Below are 22,280 nucleotides of genomic sequence, written 5' to 3' on the forward strand. Positions count from 1 at the left end.
AAACAAGAAATGAAAACAGTACAAAACAGAACTAATTGAAAATGTCCTGGTGGAGAAGAAAATAGAAGCAAAAGACCGTTCCATGCACCATTTATAATAGGGAAGGCCTGTCCCAGGTGGAACAATAAGTCTCCCCCCAAACTGTAAAGGATATAATAATGTGACGATAATTTCAGAAAGTACTACCATGAAGAAGGCCCTCCTTGGCTAATAAGGCATCACTGTGTAATTCTGGTGCCTAGCCACTGACACAAAATATTTACATGCCAAAAGCCGACTCCTGAACTTGGCTCAAAGAGTGATGGGTAAGTGGGATGGTCACTTCATTAGCAAACAAAGTAATATGTGCATGCCTGATGCCCAATCCGGTGAGGTGGCATTCTAGACCAGTAATACAGTAATCAAAACCCCTTTTTGCTACTGGATCTCTGCAACTAGTATTCATTAGCACTCCTCTCTTCCCTCTGTGGTCTCTTTCAAGCCATCATAATGAAAACTGCCAGCAGTGTCTTCTCATCTCCATACCTTCTATGGTTTCCTTTGTATGACTATGGCTCCTGATTTTAAAAGATGCGTACCTGCCATTGTATTGGTTGGTTTCAATATTTTATATTGGATTTATATTTATTTATTTATTTATCAATGTACTTATTATTTAATCATTAATTTATACTGAATAAAACATCCAACATGCTTTTGCTTCCTACTGTTTAACAGAGGCTCTCAGTTTCTTCTTTAAAAGTTTTATTATCTACATGATAATCATATTGATTGTCTTTATTTCTGTGGATGGGGAACACTTAAAAATATTCCAAAATCTATTAATTAATGAAGAGAAGCATATCAAGAGATTGATAGAATTAAGCACTATTTATTGTGGGGAGAAGACATGATGGTTCAAAGAACCTTTTACTTGGAGGTGCTTTCATCAATGGGTTTTCCCACCTTGGATATGTAGCAAAGGAGTTTTCATCAGCAGCTTTCAAACAGTCTTCAAGGGGACTGATGTCTCTTCAGACATTTTTTTCCCCCACCTGACACAGATCTTTCCATTTTGCTAAACCTTTTCACTTTAGATAAACTGCTTATTCTGGCTAATGCTGCTTTTATAGCAGTTTAAAAAAATAAAAATGGCACAGCATTTTGATGCATTCAGTCTTGTTCTTGAGCTGAACTCTTTTATGCCGCAGTTAAACTTACGTTTTGATATATTGAAAAGAAAAGTGGGGGATTGGTATTACATCAAACATTCCTCTTTGTTTTCAAGAGGTTTCTGAGCTTTCTAGGCAACCTTCAACATATTGGACTATTCTTGGATGAAAAGGTCCCCATACGAAGAAGATGGATGAGGATGGAGGGTGTGTGAGGAAACTTTCTTTTTGTCCTATGGAGCTTACGGTATTTTTTTCTTCTACATCTGGGCAGTGGAATGAATACAGAGGGGGATTCAGTGGAGTTTTCTCTAGCTGTAACTGAAGCACAGAGGAGGAAAATTGTCTCAGTGAAGGAAAAAGAAGAGCTGTGGCAAAAGGCTTTACATTCAAGAACAGACGAATTACATCTCAATATGCAGATTACTATTGCCACATATCTATACATGAAATCGAGAACTTGACAATGCCCCCTCCCTCCACCCCAAATTTCATGCAAAAACAGGATCTGGATGTGAATATTTCACCATCGATAACTGCTTGTGTTCAGTCATCAACACAATATACCCAATTCCAAGGGACCCATTTATCAGCAACATTTATAGATCTGAAAATTACACTGGTGGCTGCAGTTATCTAAAACGATGTCTTCTCTCTCTCTCTCTCTCTTTTTTTGTCTTGTCACAATACTTTATTCTAACATGGAGGTCAGCAACACAGGTCCTGAAGATGCTGGCGAGCCAGTCAGTTTAGACTTTTGGCAATCACTGTGTAATTTTCTCCTCATGCAAGTGATATTTCTACTGATCTCCATAAGGGAAAGGAACACCTTCCTCCTCCTCCAACATCTATTACTTCAGGAATCCTTCTGGAAGTAGTTCTCCCTACAGCTGACCCTCAACAAGAATCTTTTCCCCCTTAAATTCAAGCTGATGGAAAAATTTCTTTGAGGACTTATATTACAGAAGGGAGACTTCTGGCCAGAAAGTGGCCAAAAGGAAGATGGAAACTCATCTCCTTTCAAGACTCCATTGTTGCTAAAAGTTATTGAGTTGTTAACATTGGAATTACTTAGTCACTTTGCTATAAAGAATATATTAAAGACGTGAAATGTGCCTTACAATTCTGAGAGGAAATTGAAATGTGTTACTGATATTAGCCAATCTGTGTGCCAGATTTTATAAAACAATTATACTCTACAAGTTTGACTATTACTATATTTTTTGTAGTTTTAATAACCACATGTATGGCTTTGGAACCAACATCACAGCCTTTTATATGTAGGACTGAATTTGGCCCGCTTGGATTTATTAATCATCTTGACTACTTTTTGTATATCTACCCTATTTTTTAATAACATATGTTTGCCAGTGAACACTGTAGACTTAAAACAATTATTGGCATGGTCCTAAACAGAGAAATGGGAAGGTTTGGTGGTTAAGGCACCAGGCTAGAAACTTCGAGACTGTGAATTCTAGTTCTGCCTTAGGCATGGAAGCCAACCAGGTGACTTAAGCCAGTCACTCTCTCTCAGCCCAATCCACCTCACAGTGGGGAAAATAGGAGGAGGAAGGAGTATTAGGTATGTCTACCACCTTGAGTTACTTATAAAATATAGTAAAGGTGAATAGAACCTGCATGGAAATTTATGAACCATTACACTTATTTCAGGATGCAACAAAAAAAGAATGAGGAAAAGAAATTGAATAACGTCATTAATCCTTCATGTACACGGGCATGAGTATAAGAAGGCATCTCAACTTGAGCAGGCCCATTGGTCCACCAGCTCCATGAATGGCAAGGATTGGTAGGGATTCAGCAGCCTTTTCTGTCATCGGCAGAACCTCTGAGATTATTTAAAATTTTATATGCTGCAGGAATCTCAGCATGGAACAAATTTGTACTATGCACACTGCAATGGAACAATTATTTTTGGGGGTGGGGTGGGGGGTAAGGGAATCAGATTATTGATGGAAAAACAGGATGCAAATGTCACACAAAGGCTAGAGCCGTGATGGCGAACCTATGGCACGCATGCCAGAGGTGGGACCCAGAGACCTCTCTGTGAGCATGCGGCCTGTTGACAGCTGCTCTTCTGGTTCCTGGCGTGGGCGTGTGCGCCGGCCAGCTGATCTTTGTGCATGCCGGAGCGCCAGAAATCCGAAGACCAGCTGGCCGGCGCTCATGTGCGCACTGGAAACTAGAAGATCACATGCGTGCACATGTGCACCGGCTAGCTGGTCTTCGGGTTTCTGGGCTCCAGCGTGTGTGCCTTCCAGTTTCGGCACTTGGTGCCAAAAAGGTTTGTTGTCACTGGGCTAGAGGAATGAGGGGAAGGGGATTTTGCTATTCATAGTGTCACTTAGCATGTGACAAGTTTGCAATTATTTTCATGCTAAAATTTGAAATGCTACTAACATGGGCTAAAATAGAGACAACCAGAAGCCACGAAACAGGTTAATTTCACCTCTACAAAATCTAGAGTTGTTGCAAACAGAGGGCACAAAGGAAACACTGATATATATTTATACCTAATGAATGTAATGTAATGTCAGCCACATAAAAACAAAAATCATGGCAGGGGCATTAAAGGTTTATGTAAAGTGACATTAAGAACAAGTGTCAATCAAAGCAACTATTTATGGTCTTCTTGAAGTACAAAAGGAAAAAGAATCAGGGACCTTGGTTTTCTGTACGCTCTGAAACACACAGAGAAATGTGGCTTCTGTAGAGATTTTGGAGAAGGCAAAGATTAATTTTCATTACAAGCAATAATTTTATATTGTAACTTTTTTTTTTACAAAATATTTAAACATTTCTAGCCTACATGGACAGAAAGTAAATAAATAAATAAATAAAAAAAGAATGACTATAATTAGAAAGATTCTGGACAGTGAATGGGGCAGGGCAAAAATGACCTGTTTTACAACTCCAGTGTTGGCCACCAACGCTTACGAGTTCCCCTTTGCAAATTTCATTTCTTATATTTTGCAACTTGGAGTACTGTATCTCCTCTACTGTACATGGTACTACCTTAAATTACTAACATACCACCAAATCTTTTAATGACTGCACCCTTTAATTGTGCAGCTTCAATCAACTGGATGTACCGGAAGTCCTTGACTTACAACAGTTCACTTAGTGACTATGCAAAGTTGCAACGGCACTGAAAAAAGTGACTTATGACCATTTCTCATACTTAAGACTGCTGTAGCATCCCTGTGGTCACAAAATTCAGCTACTTGGCAAGTGGTTCATGTTTATGACGGTTGCAGAGTCCTGGGGTCATGTGATCAGCTTTTGCGACCTTCTGATAAGTGAAGTCAACGAGGAAGCCAGATTCACTTAACAACCATGTTTCTAACCTAACACATGCAATGATTCACTTAGCAACTCTGGCAAGAAAAGTTGTAAAATGGGACAAACTCACTGAAACAAATGTTTCACTTAGCAACATAAATTTTGGGCTCAATTGTAGTTATAACTCAAGGACTATCTGTATTTGTATAGTTTGCTGTGACTTTTGGCTTTTCTGATTACAGAATAATATACGATAAACTGTGATTGTTCATGAAGTGACAATGCAAGGAAAACTTAGACTTTTTTGTTTATAAGAACACTTTTTAACTAGAGGCCACACAATTTTGGCAGTGGTTTGCTCTCCAAACTTGTTTCAATTTATTTTCTGAACGTTTTGTTACCAGACTAGGTAACATCATTAACAATTTTGCCTCCAACATCACGGGAAGCTCAACCATGCACTAAAAGCAAGCAGTTGTACCAGCTTTCCTGGTGCATGCATATTTGCACATGCCCACAATTATATTAAAAAATGTAATCTGGAAGTCAGAAAGTCAAATCTTTGGAGGCAAACTATAAAAGCATTTCATTTGCAGAGGAGAAGGCAAGCTTCGAAAATAACCTAACAGAAAAAAAAGATACCTAAAAAAAGAGAGTCCAATTTCTGCATCCAATCTGGAACGATTGTGGATGATAATGAATTCATTGGACCCAATTTACACCTGCATTTGGCACTCTCTCACCAACCACACTTACGTTAACAGAATTTCTATAAGTAATATGGGTTGGTTAAACAGAGCCTGATGTATTCAGAAACACTTAAACACAATTTGGTGGAAAGAAAAAAAAATGTAATAAATTTAATAAATATAAATTTACTTTGAAACAATGGATACCAAGTTTGTTTCTATCTCTTTGATCTCAGGAACTGTAAGAATCATGGGGGAGATAACAATAATTGGCAAATCCCCACATTCAGGTTTATTTCCCTTCAAAGATGTTTTATTCATGTTTTATTCTTCTTAATAAACAATGGGAAAATGTTACAGGTCCCTTACCTGTTACTGTTTTTCTCTTCATCATAATGACCCCCAACACTGAGGTAGGTTTAACTAGTATGAATTAATCATGATAAATAATGATTTTGTCAATCATTATTAGGATAATATTTTTAGGATAATATGGTCTTTTTCTAGATTATGGCCAGTTAGAAATTCATTCTCAAGCAATCCATTAATAAGTAAATTATCCTCAGGACTAGAGAAGTCTAATAAATTTTGAATGTTATTTGCTTATTCTGCACAGTAACTTAATATTAGGTTATTCTAATAAAATATGGATAACTGAACAACATACAATTCCTACTGTAAGAATTTGCTAGCATATGAAGGCTTGCCATACACATACTGTGCCAGTCAATACTGCACTGGAAGAAGCAGCAATGAAGCTCTGAGAAGCTACAACATCATTTTGTTATCTAATTTTTAATGCAATTACTAACTCAGGGGTCTGCAACCTTAAACACTGAAAGAGCCATTTGGACCTGTTTCCCACAGAAAAGATAACACCGGGAGCCACAAAACGCTTCCCGTGCCTTACTATTTTTTGAGTGGCCACAAAATTAGCATATGTAGTTGAATTAAACGTTCTGTTTTCTTCTGAAACTTTTCTTTTCTTGGATTTATCCATGGTTGGCCTATTGGGGTAATAAATTGCGTGCCGGTGGGTGTCGCACATTGGCGGTTGTGATGCATATTTTGAGTGACAGGGAGCCATGGCAGAGGGGTGAAAGAGCCACATGTGGCTCCAGAGCCGCAGGTTGCTGACTCCTATACTAACTGTTACTAACTTAACAACTGCAAGGATTCACTTAACAACTGTGGCAAGAAAGATAATAAAATGAGGCAAAATTCAACAACTGTCTTACTTAGCAATGGAAATTTTGGGCTCAATTGTGGTCATAAATCCAGGGCTACTGTATTTTACTCTTGAACATTTTATAATTTTATATTACTAGAATTGCACAAATTATTACTCATAATTATTGTCTGTCCATCCATCCATCCATCCATCCATCCATCCATCCATCCATCCATCCACAGGTAATCCTTGACATTAAACCATTTATTCAGTGGCCATATGAAATTACAACAGTACTGATAAAAATGACTTACAACAGTCCTCACATTTATGATTGTTGCAGCATCCTCACAATCCTGTAATCAAAATTTGGCCACTTGGCCACTGGCATGAATTTACAATGTTTTCCAGGCTTATGTGATTGCCACTTGCGACCTTTCCAGCTGGCTTCCAACAAGTAGACAATTGGGGAAGTTGGATTTGCTTAACAGCCACATGATTCACTGAACAACTGCACTGATTTGCTTAATAATTGTGGCAAAGAAGGTCCTGAGATATTCTCAAACAATATTCTTCCATTTTTTTTTCATGTCTAAAAACAACTTATTTTATTTAATTGACTAAAACTTGAGCTGTTGCTAAATGTTTGTTGCATGTGATGTGTACATCTATTTTTCTGTCTTTTTAAAAAAACAAAACCCCAAAGTAGGTGATAGTAATGCAGGTACAATCCATAGGAGCCTGATGATTGACTCATTTTTGGTGTTTCCGATCCATCACAATTAAAAGAGAGAAAAGAGAGAGTGCGTGATCCTAAATAATTATTCTTTTTTTTTTAATTGCTTTGGTGTAATCTTGGCTTTGGCAGGCAGTTCTCTCAGGTTTATGCCAGTGCCATCTTCTTTGGGGAGGAATGCCGAGAGGTTGAACAATTTATGAAGAATCCGAAGGATTTTTTTCAAAAGGCCACTGGACTTTACTTTTCCTTAACAACATTTCGCTTCTCATCCGCCAGTTATGAAGAAGCTTCTTGGATGAGAAGTGAAACATCTTCAAGGAAAAACTAAGAAAGTCCAGTTGCCTTTTGAAAAAGCACCTTTGGGACAATCATGACCTGATGACTGAGAATCTCCATACATAGACAATTCATGAAGAGGTTAATGGGTGGGGAATGAGAAAAATCTAATTAGTGGGAAATTGATTAGAGGGAAATGTGATAAAAATGACAGATGGGCTTCAGTCTTCTGATTGTCTGTCTGCTTGCCTCCAGAGTCAGTTTGCTGTTGTGGTTAAGACACTGTGTGTCCTAGTCTTACTTTAGGCACAAAGCTACCCGGGTGACCTGGGCCAGTCAAACCCTATCGGCTCTTAGAAAGAGGCAATGGCTACCCAACTTCTGAAAATCTTACCAAGAAAACTGCAGGGACTAGTTTAGGCAATTGCCAGGAGCCAAAAACTGATGAAGACACAAAACAAATTAAAACAAAAAAATAGCACCTCTGCAAGCTTCCTATGCCCCCAAAGCTCTCTCTCTTTCCATCCATTTTTTTTTACCTGAACACTAAATACACTTGCAGTAAACTTAATCTTTAGTCAAGTCATGTGATTCCTTGAAAATGCAGCTACATTAAAGTTCCTAAAATGATGAACATTTGGAATTACCGTGTTTCCCTGAAAATAAGACCCTGTCTTATATTTTTTTTGAACCCTGAAATAAAAGCTTGACCTTATTGCCATGCGCTCAAAAGCCCAATTGGGCTTATTATCAGGGGATGTCTTATTTTGGGGGAAACAGGGTAGTATCTGCTGCAAGAAAGGCAATCATCATATGAGGAATGCTAAGATATGGTGCGTTGTACAAAGAGCTGGGTCCAGAGGTGGGTTTCAGCAGGTTCTGGCCAGTTCTGGAGAACCGGTAGCAGAAATTTTGAGTAGTTCGGAGAACTGGTAGTAAAAATTTCGACTGGCCCTGCCCCCATCTATTCTCTGCCTCCCAAGTCCCAGCTGATCGGGAGGAAATGGGGATTTTGCAGTAACCTTCCCCTGGATTGGGGAGGGAATGGAGATTTTACAGTATCCTTCGCCTGGAGTAGGGTAGGAATGGAGATTTTATAGTATCCTTCACCTGCCACACCCACCAAGCCGTGCCACACCCACCAAGCCACACCCACAGAACCAGTAGTAAAAAATTTTGAAACCCATCACTGGCTGGATCCCTGCACAAATTTTGCATAAGCCCTATTAATTATCCATGTGCAAAGCCTTCTCTGATTCACCAAATAATTACGATTGTTGACTTGTTTATAATTAGACATGTTCCTATTAGCAACACAATAGGAAAAACGAACATTTAAAAACCCTTTACTGTAACAACAATCAGAAACACACACACACACACACACACACACATATATAAAAAAACTTCTTTTGTTTTTTTTACCAAGGTTGTTGTCCGTGAGCACCTCTTTAACCCGCTTGGTGATGCCATAGGTATCAAGTTCCGGTGACATGGCGACCAGTTCCTGAATGCTGAGTGATGAATGGCCGGAGAGAGGCAATGGGGTTGTGCAGTGGGAATCCAAAGTCGAGGCCTCGCTCGACTCCTGCAGCTTGCCTTCCTTACTGGTTTCAATGGCCGGGCAGGGCTGCTGGACCAGTTCCGTCAAGCTTTTCACAGAGTCGCTGGAACTCATTGGGGAATCGGGAGCAGGACTGCAACTGGCAGAGGTCTTTGGGGTGCTTTCTGAAAAATCAGCAGAGGGGAAGAAAAGGGAAAACTTAACTTTTAACAAAATAGTCCCGCATCTAGGTCTTGTTCCCAAAACACCTTGCTATTTACTTGACCCCAAAATGGCTGATACTTGAAATATACTCTTAACCTCTTCCCCTCTGTCAGAAGTTTGTTCCCTCTTTCTTAAACGGTCTTTTCCTCACATGCTATAGAATATTGTTAAAACCCGCTCTTTGAGGGGTGTGAGGGGTGTAACAAAAGCAACAAAATTAAACTTTTTAAAAAAACACATACAGCATTAGTGTATAAAAATTCTTTTTTCAGAGTTAAAAAAAAACCGGCATTTGTCTAGCTAAGGGCTGCCTATCTGATCTCAGCTTAAAGCCCCAATATAGACTAGATATAGAACGCTTTGCATGCAAAATCTATAGGGCCATCCCAATAATTTTTCCATGGAAAATATTTCAGGATTGTTCTTAGGCTGTATACAAAAGTGTCCAAGGAATACAGGTAGTCCTCGACTTACTACAGTTCATTTAATGACTGTTTGAAGTTACAACGGCACTGCAAAAAGTGACTTATGACCATGACTTATGACCCAAAGGCCTCTTCTCTTCTCTCTTGTGTGAGTGGAGCTGTATGTGTGTGCATGCCAGCCCAACCTTGCGCAGCCCGGTTCCCCTCTCCTCCCCCAACTAGACCGCCATGGTTGGGGACCACTAATTTAGAACTTCAGTAAGCAGATAGGTTAAGCATTTGCTGTTCTTCTAAACTTTTTTTAAAATTTAAATTCCCCAATGTTTTAGGAAAATACAATACATGTTACTTCTCTACTTCTTCAGTATCTTTGTAAACATGAGTAAATTTCAGGTAGTAATGTGATGATTAAAAAGCCCCTAATCTATTCACTGATTTATTTATTGAGATATAAATAATCTCAACCACAGTAAAAATTTATTTTTTAAACTCCAAAAGGAAAATTTGATTAGTGTTTTGCAGCAGTTACTGTACTAATTAACAATAGGGAATAAATTAAAATGAAATAATATTTAATTGATCAAGGTGCCCTAAGATTGTTTGTTTTTGGAAAACACAATTACTGAATGTGTAAAAAAAAAAAAGAGTCAAAGGGTATTCTATGTCTTTTTACGAATCACAAAATAGTATCTTAAATAGAAGTGAGCCCCCATTGAGAGACTTGATAGATCAGGTGTTAGGGATAGATCGAAATGGTGAATATCTATATCGCTGCTAGGACTCAAGAAACAATTTTATAACACATAATCAATCAATCTACAAGAAAAAATATTGCATCTGTAACGCTGTATTGTTATTGCCACTCTTAAATTTTACATTTCAATACAAAAAAGAGCTGGTTATCTCAAGTCGTAATAAATACATGCCTTTCCCTGAAGCAATCTTCTACTGCATAGACCAGGGGTCTCCAACATTGGCAACTTTAAGACTTGTGGACTTCAACTACCAGAATTCTGGCTGAGGAACTCTGGAAGTTGAAGTCCACAAGTCTTAAAGTTGCCAAGGTAGGAGACCCCTGGCATAGGCCATGTCAAATGCCATGGACTGTAATTCTCATCAGTTCCAGCCATCATGGTCTCTGGCCACAAATTTCTGAAGATTTTGGTTAAGGATCCCTGCCTAACATCTAAAGATTGACAGGAAAGGTGCACAAATGTTTCTAGTCTAATACTGGCTACATCTTTACTGAAAAAAAGAAGAACAGAGTGTCCATCCCCTCCTTTTCTATGCATTGGTTTGATTTCCTATTGTGCTAATAGAGCTGGGAATATAATTTGGGAGTGTCTAGATTCCTTGATGTTGCAGATTGTAAGTAAAGCTGGTAAGAGTGGAGTGTGGAGAAGGACTAGGGATTTCCTTCACATTTACTCTGGTTTGTTATCCCTCTTACTGGAATGAATGAGCTCCAACAGCAGAGGTGCTGCTCCACCTTATCTATTCTCAGCAGCCTAGGATGGGATGCGGGCAGGTAACAAATACAAAATACCGCAATAAATAACTAAACCTCTGCTCACGCTCAGTCAAGTGTTTGCTTAAATAAGAACTTCTCATAATGGTGCCAAAAGCCATAAAGAGTTATTTTGCTAGGGTTTTCTTTCCATTCTTTACCCAACGTGTGGAATAATATTTACTTTGGGGAAAATAAATGTGAATGGAGCAGAAACTCCAGATGTAAACTTCAGGAAATTGATCCACGTGCCAAGCAAAGTATTGGCAACTGAATACTGACAAGCTAGCTTTGTGCTCACTGCTGGAATTAAAAATCGAAACGATAACTTTCATGTTCTATTTTTGAGACTTGTAGATATGAAACTCCAAAATAGAACCATGTGTGCACACATGCATCTATTCTGGAGTCTCCACATGTGGCAACCGACTTGTGAATTACACTCTAGTTACTGAGCTCCATGGAACTTCAATCGCAGGATGAACTTGAGAAACCAATGCCTTTAAAATGTGTCGCATGAGCTGGCCCTTAGAAATCTTGCCCATATGTTACTTTTCCAACGAGGGATAGGACTGAACCTCGTATTATTTTTAAAACTGTCTAAAAATAGTGACTACATGAGACAGATGGCTCCCCCCTCCCCATTCTTGGAATTATAGGTGCAGCAATAATTTTTAATACAGCAGGCAATCAACAGCACTTTCTTCCAATTTGACGCTGTCCTAACTGTATCGGGAAGCACCTGACTGGTTCTCAGATTTGTGAACCAATACATTAGGCAGCTACAGTCCATGGAAGGCTGGGATACATCCTGAGCAGAAATGGATAAACTGAGTCTCAAGAGAGACGTGGCTTTCAAAATGTTGGCTGCAGCCTTAGAGTTCAGCGGCATGAATATAGTAGCAGAAAACTTGGGCTCCCACCTGGATCTTTAAAAAAAAAAAAAAAAAAGATTGAAGATAACAGAATAACAGGTCCCGTCCAACTCTGTCATTCTGTTACCTTCAATATATTTTTTTTAACCAAACAAACTTGATTGTGGTTTAGTTGAGGGCCGACATGTTCTTATGGGGGAACCTAGCTATCTGCTCTAGAATGGCGCTATCAGCAGGAGGTTGAACAGTATCTGTTCTGTGCATCCGGGCGGGTGGGTGGAGCCTCCCGCCACCGCTACCGGTTCATCCGATCTGGGGCGAGCCAGTAGCAACCCACCACTGCGCCTAGAGAATTCAGTTTACCCTAATCCTAACCCTTGCTAAAACCCTCCCCAAATTGTCCCCAAGCTAATTTTTAATGTGACGGAATGGAAAAATGCTTAAAAGTCAGAAATATTCTTAAAACGTGTTTTGTGCATAGAAAAAAAAAACATTGTTCCACAGGAATTTGGTTGGACTGGTTCTGGGCAGGTTATAATTAATCATACTGAAACCTAGACGCTCTGGATTGTTCTAGGTTTCAGCCTAGATAAATTTTTGCACAATCCCTTCTTTTCCTTTCCTTTTCAATTCAAACATGGCATAACAAAACTGGCCCACATTTGCTTTTCTCTCTCAAACACCAAACTATCAGCATTCACCTCTTCTTTATTGTCTCCCATCCTGAAATGCTTGGAAAGTACACGCTCTGGGTCATGTTAGGACCAAATGTATGGTTTGGATTGAACACAATGTTTTGTTCTGGGTGCATGGCATACATAACTTGGCTGTTCTGTGCACTGATTGGATAAAGCACAGAAAGTCTGTACATTCTTATTAAATAGGCATTTAATCACTTTAATATAATTGTATCTACATTTATTTATTTATTTATTTATTTATTTATTTATTTATTTATTATTTATTTATTTTTAAATTTGTATACCGCCCTTCTCCCTGAGGACTCAGGGCGATGTACAGCCAAGTAAAAGCATAAACTACAAACATTAAAATACAATTAAAAAGATATATATAAATTTGGCCCCATGATTAAAAACAATAACAAACAATTAAAAACATTTTAAAAAGTGTTAGGCTAGCCCGGCTTGCTGGAAAAAGAAGGCTTTAAGGGCACGGCGGAAGGCACCGAGGTCTTGGATTCTCCTTATCTCTGGGGGCAGCTGATTCCAGAGGGTAGGTGCCCCCACAATTTACACTGAGTCCAATTTAATTTTTATCCTGGGCACAATTTTTAGTCCTGGCATCCTTACAATTCTTTTCGCAGAGTGGATGCCTACTACTACTCTACCCATAGCACAATGTTCTCTCTGAAAAAACATTAGACCTTCCAGGTAATTGCAGGTGATCAGGCCAGCCTCAAAATTGGGAGACCAACGAGACCAGATCTGCTCTTGCTTTGAGAAACCTGAAGTCATTTTGTTTTTCCAAAAAGCTGTCTTCTGTTAACACTGATAATGTATATTGCTGCTACTGCCAAATTTACATTACATAACAGGACTTGCAACTGGGGGGGGGGGAATCAACCAATATAAAACATATAACAGCAAACTAAATCAAGAGAAGAAACCTGCTTCTTTCCTCCCACTGTTATTACTCCCCACCAAATTCATGTACTGTATCCCTTCATTAGGAAAGTCATGAATGAACTGAACTTAGAGAGTGAAATGTACATAATGAATATGATGTGTTAAATATGTTATGGATGCAACACATATATTGGCAAAAACAAAAGGCAGATAAGTTATTCTTGACTCTATTACCTGGCTGACCTGCATGAAGCCCAGCTACCTAACTGAATTTTCAACCTTTAGGAATCCTTCCATCTAAGAATATTTGGTGAGGAATACTTATAAAAGTGCTGCTGAACCCAAAAGTTCCATGGTGAGTATCCTGATGGAAATACAGCAATCCTTGACTTACAACTATAATTTGGACCAGATTCTTGGCTGTTGAGTGAAATGGGGGTTAAGCAAGACGCACCTGTGACTGTTTTGCTCAGTGACTGCAATCCCAGCTCTCCCAGTTGTGGTTGCTAAGCAGAGAGAGCAAAAGAGCTTCCTGACGAAGGAGGGCAGGCAGCTCCCCTCTGCAAATGGAAGGAAACCCCTGCAATGGACTGGAGTAATGAAGCTCAGATCTTCAGACTCCTTGCTTTGTTTCTCCAGCCCAGTGCAGGAGTTCCTCTCCCCTATACGTGAAAGGAAGGGCTGAGTTGGAGAAATGAAGCAGGGATCCCAAAGATCTGTGCTTCCTCTCTCCAGCTCACTATTGTAATTCCCTTCTGCACCTGGAGGGGAAGGGGACTCCTACGCTGGAGAAACAAAATGAGGATCGTGAAGATCCAAGTTTTGTTTCTCCACCCTAAGGATTCCTCCATCCCTGTCCCCTTCAGCAGGTGGTAGCGGGTGCCTTTCAGCTTCTCCGCTGACTTTCTGGGGAAGCTGACAGTGAAGACGGCAAATGGTGATCACATGTTTATGGGATGCTTGGCAGCTATTCCTAAGTGTGGACAAGTTATCAAGCATGCAGATCATGATCACTTGATGGGGGAGGGAGGTTTATAATGTTTTAGGATGACCAGAAGTGCTTTACAGACCATAAAGCACCATTTCTAAGCTGTTGCAACTTTAAACAGTCATTAAACGACTTGACATAAATCCAGGATTCCTATAAAAAGGCTAGAACACATTGTTTCCAGCAGCCAACACTCAGATAAGCAGGGATGAACACCAGGCAAACAATCAGGCAGAAAACAATATTCTAGCCATCAAGAAAGAACCATCAAAGAAACCACAGCCCTACCAAAACTGGCAGGGCAAGCTATTACATATAAATAGACAGCAAAGCCTACACTCTTTCACAGGAACCTTCACATCTAGTACTGACCAAACTGCTGACCTAACTCCATCTTCCAGTATCAGAATTCTTGGATTAGAAGGGTTTATGGATAATGGCATCCCTTTTACAGAGAATTTCAGTACTTTTCTTCCACCTTCATTTTATCTTCTCTGAATCAGTTACTATCTGTCCACTGATCTCCTTTAGCATATCAATTTGAGGTTAAAACCTTCTAAGATCTTTTGGAGCACTATCCTTTCCCCGCTCCCTGAATCTATTTCCACTCTTAATATCTTTATCATTGAAATACTACTTGTCTTTTCTAAAAGCAGCCTGAAAACACTTGTTCAGTTTCTTCCTAAAATCTTTCTCTTACACTTCTTTTCTTGATAATCACTACCATTTCTTCTGGCATCCAATTAGTTTTCTTTTCTTTTCTTTTGGCAGTCTCCTCTGACATTTACTCTTCACATCATTCTTTCATTTTGTTCTATAGTTCCTCTGGTTACCCACCAACAAGGTTTTCAAAGTTATACCAGATATTCTCCTTCAAAACGAACACATTTTGAGCAGAATTCTTCTAGTTTAGGTTATCTTAGAACTTGCATATGAATACTTCATGATGTGCTTCAAAATTGGTCACTGGCCACATCTGTGAGCTCTTCCACCCCCCTGTACCATCTGAAGTTCACATAGATGGAGGTTTTGTTAGGGTGTTTGAATAATGTGTTAGTAACGAAGAAAAATACCTGTTTGTCAGAAACTGCTAAGTATTTTTCCGCTTCATTTCTGTTTCCGAGGTCATATAGTTAATCTGTGTTTTCCTATTTATTATTCTATTACTATGAGCCTTGGTGGCGCAGTGGTTAAAGTGTAATACTGCAGGCTAATTCTGCTGACTGCCAGCAGTTTGGCAGTTCGAATTCCACCAGGCTCAAGGTTGACTCAGCCTTCCATCCTTCCGAGGTGGGTAAAAACCCAGACTGTTGGGGGCAATATGCTGACTCTGTACACCTCTTAGAGAGGGCTGTAAAGCGGAATATAAGTCTAAGTGCTATTGCTACTGCTATTCCCAATTTCGGCATTCCAGTCCCCAACTATAAGCAGCACATCTTGCTTGCATTTATTTTTGTCTAAGATAACACAACTGTAACACACATTTGGAGACCTTCAAGTGAAGGAGGATTTATCAAGGTTGACTCAGCCTTCCATCCTTTCGAGGTAGGTAAAATGAGGACCTGGTTTGTGGGGGCAATAAGCTGACTTTGTATAAAAAAAGAACACCGCTTGGGGGGGCCAAAAGCCCTACTAAGCAGGTATATACAAAAGTATGAAGGCTATTGCTTAACGCATTGTAAGCTGCCCTGAGTCTCCGGAGAAGGGCGGCATATAAATCGAACCAATAAACAAACAAACAAACAAACAAACAAACAAACAAACAGAATAACAGAGTTGGAAGGGACCTTGGAGGTCTTCGAGCCCAGCTCCCTATACTATTTCAGACAAATGGTTGACTATCAACTATTTAGACTGTATGTTGAGTGAAGAATCTTCATGAATCTCTGGTGGGCCTCTTGCTAATCAGCATCATGTTTTGCAATTGCTAGTATTATGAGGAAGGGCACTTGAGCATAATGAGAGACGGTTACTCCTCTTTAACCATTTTTTTCTAGCATGTATACCAAGGCTGAACTTTATTATTTTGTATCTAAGAGGGCAAGGTTCTTTACAAATAGTGGGAATTAAGGCTGTGGTAGGTGAAAAGGGCTGAGAAGTATGGTAATAAATTAAAGCTATTAAAACATTTGCACTACTGTTTGAAAATAGAAAATTATATTTAGAAAAGGTGTCTTGACATTCCAGTAAAGGTTATTCTTAACTTAATTTCCCCCCCTACTTTAAATAGCTTGTGGAAGATGCAAAAGAGACGCCCCCTTTTTCCCCCCTCAAAGCCACCAAAGTCCATATGTGATGTGCAAGACAATAAGAAAGCTACAGATCTAATTTCTTTTGTCTGCTTAGCTTCAGTTCACTGTGCAGCTGCATCCAAAGCCCAACAAATGTTATTTCCGTATTGGAAGCAGTGAACCAGTGGTACTGTAAATTTGCCTTGATGCACCCATGCGAAGGACCAACTTGGCAGATCATCCATCTTGTTCACTGTACACTGTCAGGGACGGCATGAATTCCATACATGATAAACAGATTTTTTTCCTCACAACCTTGTCCTTTAACCCACTGCAAGGTCAAAATGATGGCTGCCCGGTAAATAAAACTGCCTAGTTCTGGTTCAGACGTTCCTCATAGTTCCATCCTCTATTCGTGGTTATTTTATACACATACACACAAACACAGCTGCTACGAACCTTCCCTACTCTTGCCATTACTGTACAAAACCCAAGGAGCAAACAATACTGCTAGTGATGCCACGGAAATACGAGGAGGAGGAGGACTGGGACATGGAGGAGAGACAGATAAGGCAGATCACAAAGAAAGCATCCACCATAATTGCCACTTTTCAGCTTGGGTTTGTAACATCCACAGGCAATCCAACAATCCGCCTATTGCTGATTTATTTATTTGTTTTTACATTACTTGGCTTTATTTCATAAAGTCCCTGGATTAGGATGGAATTTCTATATTAAAACACCTCCTTTCCCCCCAAAAAACCCTAAGCATGTTATCTGTTTGGGTAATCGACTTTTTCCTCTGGGGGAAGAGAGGGATTGTGAGTTGCAAAGAAGGGAGAGGGGATGACTAGAAGTTGAGAACAGTCTCGGGGAAAACAGAGAAAAAGGCAAGGTGGCATAGTTCAAACCTAGGCGTGCAAAGTCTACTGGAATAAAAAAATACCTCTAAGCGATGCTGAAATAACATCAAAGAAAGGAGATGACAGAGCTTGTAAGTCCCAGTCAATGAGATGCCAACTCAGGCCTGCAAAAACGTTAACACACTCCATGCTCATTTCACACAACAACAACAACAACAACAACAACAACAACAACAACAATAATAAATGGTGAATTGAATCTCAAACCTGAGTGGCAATGTTTCTTATGGTTTTGGATATGGTCAGGGATTCACAGAAGATGTAGTCTTGAGCTGTGGTGGCACAGTGGCTACAGTGCAGTATTGCAGGCTAACTCTGCATTCCACTGCCAGGAGTTCGATCCTGACCGGATCAAGGTTGACTCAGCCTTCCATCCTTCCAAGGTCGGTAAAGTGAGGACCCAGATTGTTGGGGGCAATATGCTGACTCTATAAACTGCTTAAAGAGGGCTGTAAAGCACTATGAAGCGGTATATAAGTCTAAGTGCTACTGCTATATTTGAGAAGCTCTATTTTGATACAATCCAGTTTCTATCAACAAAGGAAAAATCTAAAACGGGATGGTTACTAGAATGCAGTAACCATAAAAGTCTGGCTGGAAAATGTGGTGTTTGATCAACCACAGTAGTCATTGTGGAAGGTAGGCTCCTCTGAAGTTCAACAGATGTTGAGTTCTTTTCCCTCAGAATCCTTATCTAGGAAGAACTTGGTCAGCACTTCACTGGAAATACGTAGATAACAGATCAGAACTAAGATTGAGCCAAAAGCAAATTCCCACCCAAATGGTGCTGCAATGTTTAAGATGATGTTTGGATGAACTGATTCAGCTCCTTTACGGAGCAGTGTCTCTAAAAGGATTATTCAAAAAAGAAGGCAACTTTTTGTATTATTAACTATATTTTGTTTCCTTGCAAAATCTATCTACTCTATAGTAGACTTAGATTTGCAGAATCCCTGGTTCCTTTCTGGAGATATGATATAGGTCGAATATTTTTAAAAAGCCAAAGAGTGGTAAGAATTGACTTGCTGCCACTGCATGCCCCCACATTCTTGCCATGCTCTCTTCACCCCCAAATCAGGGGTGAAATTCAGCAGGTTCTGACAGGTTCTGGAGAACTGGTAGCGGAAATTTTGAGTAGTTCAGAGAACTGGCAAATACCACCTCTGGCCCGCCCCAGAGTGGGGTGGGAATGGAGATTTTGCAATATCCTTCCCTCAGGAATGGGGATTTTGCAGTATCCTTCCCCTGGAGTGGGGAGGGAATGGAGATTTTGCAGTATCCTTCCCCTGCCATGCCCAAGCCATGCCATGCCCACCAAGCCATGCCCACAGAACCAGTAGTAAAAAAAATTGAATTCAACCACTGCCCCAAATCAAATGAACCTCTTTGCTGCAGATTTTCTAAAATTTGCCTATGAATGATGCCAAGAAATATGCCACCATTGTGCCAGCAATTCTAAGTACATATTTTACAGACTTCTTGCTTATCTGTGTTCTGCTATGGTTAATTACGTAAGAGAAACAAATCAGGCGCTCTCTATTAGATCTGATCTGAATCAGTCCAGTTTGCCCTTTAAGGGTCGTAAGTAAGATTGCTTAGTAAAATGATCAATACTTATTTGTTCAGGTTAAAGGCTGCCACAAAAAAGGCACGACATGAAATGATAAAACTATAAATCAAACAGAGCAGAGCAGAGGAAAAAAAACCCCTCAAACATTAAAGACTTGACTGGTTCACTTGAAAGACTACAGGTAGTCCTCCACTTACGACCACAACTGAGCCCAAAATTTATGTTGCTCATTGGTTGTGAGTTTGCTCCATTTTACGACTTTTGTTGTCACTGTGCTTAAGTGAATCATTGCAATTGTTACATTAGTAACACGGTTGTTAAGTGAATCTGGCTTCCCCATTGACTTTGCTTGTCAGACGGTCGCAACAGCTGATCACATGATCCCAGGACCCTGAAACCGTCATATATATGAACCAGTCGCCAAGCATCTAAATTTGGATCATGTGACCATGGAGATGTTGCAGCGGTTGTGTGAAAAATAGTCTTAAGTCACTTTTTTTCAGTGCGGTTGTAACTCTGAATGGTCACTAAATGAACTATTGTAAGTCGAGGACTACCTGTATGTGAATTCTGTCCTGATTACTTCATGGCAATGTGTCTCCCAGAATCAGAGCCCTGAGAGACAGGGTTTTCTAACATCTCAATCCTGCCATTTTGGCTCTAGGTTTCTCTTTCCTTCCACCAAGAAAATTTATTTCTTGTCCTTTGAAGCATTTCTTAAACTGTCCATCGGATGCAAGATATACTAGCGCTGCAGGTCGATCTTCGAGACAATCCCCTTTGTTCATGAATACTTGAATGCTAAATTAAAATTCTCTAATAGAATAGATGCTGGATATTGTTGTATCCCTCTGACATTTTTCAAGTATCCTGGGATACAAAACCATCTGGAGTCAGTGTCTAATATCTAGTTTTAAAGCAATCAATAATTGCTTGATGAAGAGGGCTTCGTTAGATCACCTACCCTCTTCACTTAAATTGTACTGCTAATAATAGGTTCACTTACTCCCACGTTACATACTTTGCTTAACCTATAGCTGTTTTACAATATATCTTTATTCCATTTTCATATTTTGTTAATACAAATTTGGGGGAATTTTAGACTTCCCATATATGATTTATTTTTAAACCACCTCAACATTTGCCTCATTCCCCAATCTCATGGGAATTACGGAGATCCTAATGGGAATTTTAGATTTCGCTCTTTGGAAGTCCTTTTGTGATTAATTCAGTTTTTATATCTGCCATTACTTTATTTTATTTTTATTTTATTTCTAATTTATATACCGCCCTTCTCCCTGAGGACTCAGGGCGGTGTATAGCCAGAATTAAGAACATGAAATACAAATATTAAAAAAACAATTAATATATATATAAATTTGGCCCCAAAATTAAAAATCACAAACCAATTTAAAACTTTTAAAAATTTCTTCTTAAACCAGCCCGGCTTGCTGGAAAAAGTGGGTTTTAAGGGCACGGCGAAGGCACTGAGGTCTTGGAGTCTCCTTATCTCTGGGGGTAACTGATTCTAGAGGGTAGGTGCCCCCACAGAGAAGGCTCTCCCCCTGGGGGTCACCAGCCTACATTGTTTGGCTGATGGCACCCTGAGGAGGCCCTCTTTGTGGGAGCGCACGGGTTGATGGGAGGTCATCGGTAGATAGCTAGGCCCTATGCCATGGAGCGCTTTAAAGGTGATGACCAATACCTTGAAGCGCACCCAGAAGACCACCGGGAGCCAGTGCAGCTCGCGCAGGAGCGGTGTTACATGGGAGCGCCATGCTGCTCCCGTCACTACCCGCGCTGCTGCGTTCTGGACCAGTTGGAGCCTCTGGGTGCTCTTCAAGGGGAGCCCCATGTAGAGAGCGTTGCAGTAGTCAAGGCGAGAGGTGACGAGGGCGTGAGTGACTGTGCACAGGGAATCCCGATCAAAAAAGGGCCGCAACTGGCGAATCAGGCGAACCTGACAAAAGGCCCCCCTGGTTACAGCCATCAGATGTTCCTCCAAGGACAGCTGCATATCCAGGAGGACTCCCAGATTGCGAGCCCTTTCTGTGGGGGCCAAAGACTCGCCCCCAATAGTCAGTGATGGAGTCAACTGACTATATCGGGATGCCGGGAGCCATAGCCACTCAGTCTTGGAAGGGGTGAGCTTGAGCCTGTTCCTCCCCATCCAGATCTGCACAGCCTCCAGGCACTGGGACATCACTTCAAGGGCATCGTTGGGGTGGCCTGGGGTGGAGATGTACAGCTGGGTGTCATCAGCGTACTGGTGGTATCTCACCCCAAAGCCACGGATGATCTCGCCCAGCGGCTTCACATAAATGTTGAACAGAAGGGGCAAGAGGACCGATCCCTGCGGCACTCCACAGATGAGAGGCCTCGAGGTCGACCTCTGCCCCCCTGCCAACACAAACTGCGACCGGTCGGAGAGAAAGGAGGAGAACCACCGCAACACGGTGCCTCCCACCCCCAACTCTTCCAGCTGGTGCAGCATGATACCATGGTCGATGGTATCAAAAGCCGCTGAGAGATCTAATAGGACCAGAACAGAGGAGCAACCCCTGTCCCGAGCCCTCCAGAGATCATCAATTACACGCCTCTATTAAGGCTTCCATTAACACTAAGAAAAAATGAAGATTTTTTTAAAACATCCAGCAATCTTTCCTCCAGAATACATTTGCCCTTAAAATAATTTGTAAGATACAAAGTAGAAATATACATAGGCTTTACTGACAAACACCATCAATATAGCCAAGTCTGAAAAATGAAAAATTTTACAATCCTGAAACAAATACAATGTCTTACAACAATGTCTTCGAGACCGCCTTCTACCACATAGCTCCCATCAATCGGTAAGATCCCACAGAGCTGGTCTCCTCAGGGTCCCGTCAGCTAAACAATGTCGGTTAGCGGGCCTGCGGGGGAGGGCCTTCTCTGTGGCTGCCCCGGCTCTCTGGAACCAATTACGTCCTGAAGTCCGGACTGCCCCCAACCCTATTGGCCTTCCGGAAAGTGGTGAAGACCTGGCTTTTCCGGCAGGCCTGGGGCCGTTGATCTCGCTACGGCGATCTTGCGAGACCT

The 22,280-nt window shown here is 40.6% G+C and overlaps 1 protein-coding gene across 2 annotated transcripts in view; it reads right to left on the bottom strand.

Annotated features, from left to right (window-relative positions):
* CUX1 (cut like homeobox 1) overlaps positions 1-22,280 on the bottom strand; it is a 363,893-nt gene that overhangs the window by 60,887 nt on the left and 280,726 nt on the right. The window contains exon 21 of one of the 2 annotated variants that reach the window (XM_070932084.1): positions 8,752-9,054. The exons of the other annotated variant lie outside the window; for it this stretch is intronic. Coding sequence (XP_070788185.1) covers positions 8,752-9,054 — 303 coding nt within the window. The remainder of the gene's footprint in view (positions 1-8,751; positions 9,055-22,280) is intronic. 2 annotated transcript variants of the gene reach the window in all.

The sequence above is a fragment of the Pituophis catenifer genome, unplaced genomic scaffold, assembly GCF_029215685.1.
Source record: "Pituophis catenifer annectens isolate HBS135680 unplaced genomic scaffold, rPitCat1.0.hap2 SCAF_1, whole genome shotgun sequence".
NCBI lineage: Eukaryota > Metazoa > Chordata > Lepidosauria > Squamata > Colubridae > Pituophis > Pituophis catenifer.